The following is a 5,000-nucleotide window of genomic DNA, read 5'->3' as shown; positions in this document are numbered from 1 at the left end:
TCCATGTTTATGTACTCACTGTCCACTGTGTCCAGCTGCATGAAAGCGGGGGACTCCACTGTAGAAATAGCCTGCATGTCTTCTAGCACATACGCTGCAATGTCTCTATCAATGTTGTCCTGGCTAGCAGACCTTCCGTTAAAATCAAGCCGCTGTTAGAGGTCTTCGTCGAAGCATGTTGCTTTTGTAGGTGTTTCAGCAGATTTGAATTACTGTTTTGGGCAGTAGATAGGATCTTTGATCCAAGACACAACTAACATTTAACTAAAATGTCCTTTACTTTGTGCTCGACAAAAGAAAAGTAGTGAGAATATCTCCATGTTAGGAAACTCTGCTTTTGGCTCCACCATGATGTTTTGTTAGTAAACACAGACTAAACATTGCTACCCACAGGTAACAGATGTCAAAGTACATAAGACTTCTACCCACAGGCTAATTTGCAACCCTCGTCCCTGGTTAGGCTTTTAAAGAAAAATTGAGAAAAGTGAAAAACTCATACAAAAATATTAAGACAAGTACAAAATAAAAATACATTAAAAAAATAATTGGCCAATTTGTCCATTACTACACCCAGTTCTAGTGCTCACACTTCCGATTTTCCTTAAGCCACTTTTTCAGTTTTGTGGAGAAAAGTTTAATGTCCGACTGTGACTTTAACTCCAGTGGCAAAGAGTTCCACAGATGTGAGGCCTTCACTGAGAACGCAGACTGACCCAGAGTGGTCCGGCACCTTTTCACTCTACAGCTCCCACGTCTGCACATCTTCACTACTGTATCTTTGTATTTCTTTACACATCACATCAGGAGCTCATCCATAAAGACACTTAAAATTAGCTTTAAAAAATGAGAAATGTATACAATTATCAAAACTCATCATGTTATATTTTTGAGTAATATGGCAGTGATGACGCTTCATTGGTTTTTGGTCAAATATCTTTAGTGTTTGTTTATATAATGACAACAGGGGCTTCACTACACATTTTTGTGGCCTGTCCCCAGACCATGGCACAATAAGACATGTGGGATCAAATCATTGCATGCATGTAAACGTGTGCAGCTTGAACAGATAAACAAGGTCTAATAAGCCTGAAACAGTTTATATTTCTTTTTATGGTCTGAGTCGTTTTTATATTATAGCCATCAAATTTGAGCTTAGGTTCCAAAATTACACCCAAATATTTAAATTCCTTTACCTGCTCTATTTTATTTTAATTAATGTTGACCTATTCCCTAAAGAACAAATGTATTTAACTTTTTGAAGGTCTAATTTGAATCACATTTAAGTAAGATCCCACACTAGTATCTTGAAAAGCTGGAATTAAGGCTGTTTGAATATGCTTTTAGTAAGCCCAACTAGGAAACCGCCATTTTGTATGTAGCTTCAATGCTAACATGCTATGTGTTTATCTAGCCAAGTGTGTCTCCACTAAGTGTATTTTATCCACGTTGTATTTCACATCCACCCTGTAACTTCACACATATCCAACATAATAGACGTCATATATCACATACAACAAGGTAACATTAAGAAGACGACTGAAATGTGAGCGACACTAGCGTAGCAATGTGAGCTCCGGTACTAACGTTACATAACATTACAACGTCATGCTAGCTGAAGAAAAGCAAAATAAATCAAATTTACAGCTCCCAGTATGTGTAGCGAAGCCTGCTTTTTGACAAAGCTGCTATCTAGCTAGCAGCTGGTCAGACTTGATCCCCTTGTACTCACCTGTACAAGCGTTTCCCTTTATTCCCTCTCCGTCTTTGCTCTTTTCCAGGCCGCCGTCCATCTTAGGCGAGCTGTTACCGGCAAGAGGGCGTCACTACTGGGAGACGACAGTGTCAGGATGTGCCGCTTACAGACTTGGAGTCGCCTACAGCCACACGCATAGGAAGTTCTCCCTGGGGGAAGACAACCAGTCATGGTGTTTACATTGCATCCCGTCACCAACTGGGTAGGTAAAAGAAAAAAACTTTAAACATTTTTTAAGAACATATTTAAAAAAAAAAAAAATCCTAAATGTGTTTTGAAATAGAAAAAAATGCACATTATTGTTTACACCAGTGGGGGTCAAATAGGACAAAATGTAATAAATAAATACATCTTTAGATAGTTACTTAAATGTGTCATTAAATACAATTGTAACTAAATTTATAAATGTGTGATTAAATTTCTCACAATTTAATTAATAATTTAAATATTTGTTTTTATTTTACAATTGAAATTTTGGGCACCTGCTGATCCAGAGCATGTAGCAGCGATTCAGGCAAAGTGATGCGTATCCAATCAAGTGTTAGCCCCGCCCACTGACTTTGATGGCTGACTTTGACAGATAAAGTACATTCCTGAAGTGCCGACACGCACAAGTTTATGAAATCCATCCATCCATCCAGGAAACACTACCGCTTGTCCCTTTCGGGGTCGCAGGGGGTGCTGGAGCCTATCTCAGCTGCACACTGCATGAAATATGTCATTAAATCGTGAAATAATGAATCAAATTGTGAAATAATTAAGTAATACAATAATTAAATCAATACAAGTAAATGTACTTTTACATTAATTAGATTGACACATTTATTAATTCAACTAAAATTCATTGACACATTTTAAGTAATTATTTGTAATATTTATTGATTTAATTTTGTCCCATTTCAGCCCCCATACACACCTGCTCTCAACTCAGCAGTATGCTAATAGTGGCTCATAATTAGCATAGGTAATGCCTCTTATTGCCCAAATAGTGGTTAGTGTCCGCCCTGAGATCGGTAGGTTGGAGTTCAAATCCCAGCCGAGTCATACCAAAGACTATAAAAATGGGACCCATAACCTCCCTGCTTGGCACTCAGCAACAAAGGGTTGGAGTTGGGGGTTAAATCACCAAAATGATTCCCGGGCGCGGCGCCGCTGCTGCCCACTGCTCCCCAAGGGGATGGGACAAATGCAGAGGACAAATTTCACCACATCTAGTGTGTGTGTGACAATCATTGGTACTTTAATCTTAATAAGGAAATGTCCATCCATTTCCTACCGCTAGTCATTTTTGGGGTCGCGGGCGTTGCTGGAGCCTATCCCAGCTGCATTCGGGCGGAAGGCGGGGTACACCATGGACAAGTCACCACCTCATCACAGAAAAGGGGAACATGTTGAGTGTAAATGTCAAAAACTTAGGTTATTTGTTTTAGACATGCTTAACAGGTTGGATAAAGAACCTTCACGTGAAAAGGAGTAGGAAGAAGCAGAGCTTATTTAATCCTATTACTGATCATTCATTCACGCCATAAATTTGACATGTTGGCACTCACAATATATTTACAGTTTTTTCCTTTTAAATTTAAACTGTGTTTATTTCTTGTGAGAACAGAAAAAACAGTTTAGTGAAAATAAGAAATAAATAATAAGCAAAGAGTAAAAAAAAAAAAAAAAAAAGTTAAAAAATGAGACAGGAAAAGGAAGAATGTTAAAGGATGTTATTTTTTTTTAAAGTAATACAACAGGAATATGTTAACAGAAAATAATAAATTGAATTTAGTGGGAACTTTAAATAAAAAACATATTTTGACTGAATTGCTCACACATCATGAGTAAATTATTGATATTATAGAAGTAGTAATATTATATAATTAATGGATGTAATTTATTTATTATTTTCAGTGTGACATAATCTATGTTATTATTGTTATATAATTGTTGAATGCTTGCAAGTTGTGTCCGTGTAAATGCTGAAAAGTATTTTATTATTTTAGCTAGCATTCTAACTTTTTTAAACAAATTTTCTAGGCATACACCTTAGTCATATAACTTAGTACTTAACACATGGTAACTGTTAGCATGCTCTCTCTTTTTTTTTTTTTTAGCAAATTTTACAAGTCATATAACTTGGTACTTAAAGCATGCTATTATTGTAACTCTTTTTTTTTTTAGCTAATTTTAAAGGCGCACACCTCAGAGTCATATAAGTTGGTACTTAATACATGCTAATTTTTTTTAAATCTAATTTTACAAGCATACACCTTAGTCATATATATATATATTTTTTAAATTTAGTCATATAATAGGCTGACCATACGTCCTCTTTTCCCCGGACATGTCCTCTTTTGCGGGGGTGTCCGGGCGGGTTTTCTTAAATGCCTCAAATGTCCGGCATTTTGAATTAGGGTTGCGTGTATTTTCAATGTACGTCCAGGGTTAAGAAGGGGTTCAACAAAACAAACTGCGGAGGCGTGACGCAGAAACATTGGTGAGGGAGGGGCAGAGACAGAGCGAAAGAGCTAGTGAGTGGAGAGACAGACATGAAAACAAGAAATGCCGAAACGTAAATGCAACTTCACGGATGATTTGCGGAAAAAGTATTTGTGTTTTGGTCCTGGCCGTGACACATGGGAAGCAGAATGCACTGTGCAAAGCAGGAACGTATGTATCTGTGGCAAATAAAGGGGCCAAAGATCTACAAGCCCATTTTGACACTACAAAGCACAAAACAGCTGTGCAGGGCGAGAGCTTGTCTGCTAAATTGACAGAGTACTTTGTGCGACCTGGAAAAGCAGAAGACATTGTAAACGCAGCAGAGGGTGTTTTAGCATTCCACACAGTTACAGAATATAAGTGTGACTTATTTTATTATACTGTCAAGCAGTGTTGGCGTTACCGCACTTTTTGTGTCTTTTTAAGCATTGAAATCAGAAAGGACTTTTTTTCTTTTTTTACCTGCCGCCCGGCTTGCTTGTTTTTTTATTGTCTCGATTATTGCTTTCCGCCAGTGTTTTGTTTTGTTTATATTTGCCGGGTCACATTTCCATCCCCGTTTATTGCGTTTTTATTGGTCGTAAATTTTGACTGGCCGAAAGTTTTGTCAATGACAAACACTTCCTCAGTTTGCACTGGGACAAGTTTAGTGAGACGTGCTGTCAAAAGAAAGACTTGATGGTAAACACTAAGGTGAGTGTAAAGTCAACCTTTTTAACTTCATCCTGTGCCATGGCTCCAGTAAATGACTTGTTTT

At 37.5% G+C, this 5,000-nt stretch overlaps 1 protein-coding gene across 1 annotated transcript in view; it reads left to right on the top strand.

Annotated features, from left to right (window-relative positions):
- Positions 1 to 5,000, top strand: part of cmya5 (cardiomyopathy associated 5) — a 30,048-nt gene that overhangs the window by 22,511 nt on the left and 2,537 nt on the right. Inside the window, exon 13 of the mRNA XM_062050865.1 lies at positions 1,779 to 1,955. Within this exon, the coding sequence (XP_061906849.1) occupies positions 1,779 to 1,955 (177 nt within the window). The remainder of the gene's footprint in view (positions 1 to 1,778; positions 1,956 to 5,000) is intronic.

The sequence above is a fragment of the Entelurus aequoreus genome, linkage group LG06, assembly GCF_033978785.1.
Source record: "Entelurus aequoreus isolate RoL-2023_Sb linkage group LG06, RoL_Eaeq_v1.1, whole genome shotgun sequence".
In the NCBI taxonomy this organism is placed as follows: Eukaryota; Metazoa; Chordata; class Actinopteri; order Syngnathiformes; family Syngnathidae; genus Entelurus; species Entelurus aequoreus.
The sequence above is the reverse complement of the archived record's forward strand: the minus strand, read 5'-3'. Positions and strand labels throughout refer to the sequence as shown.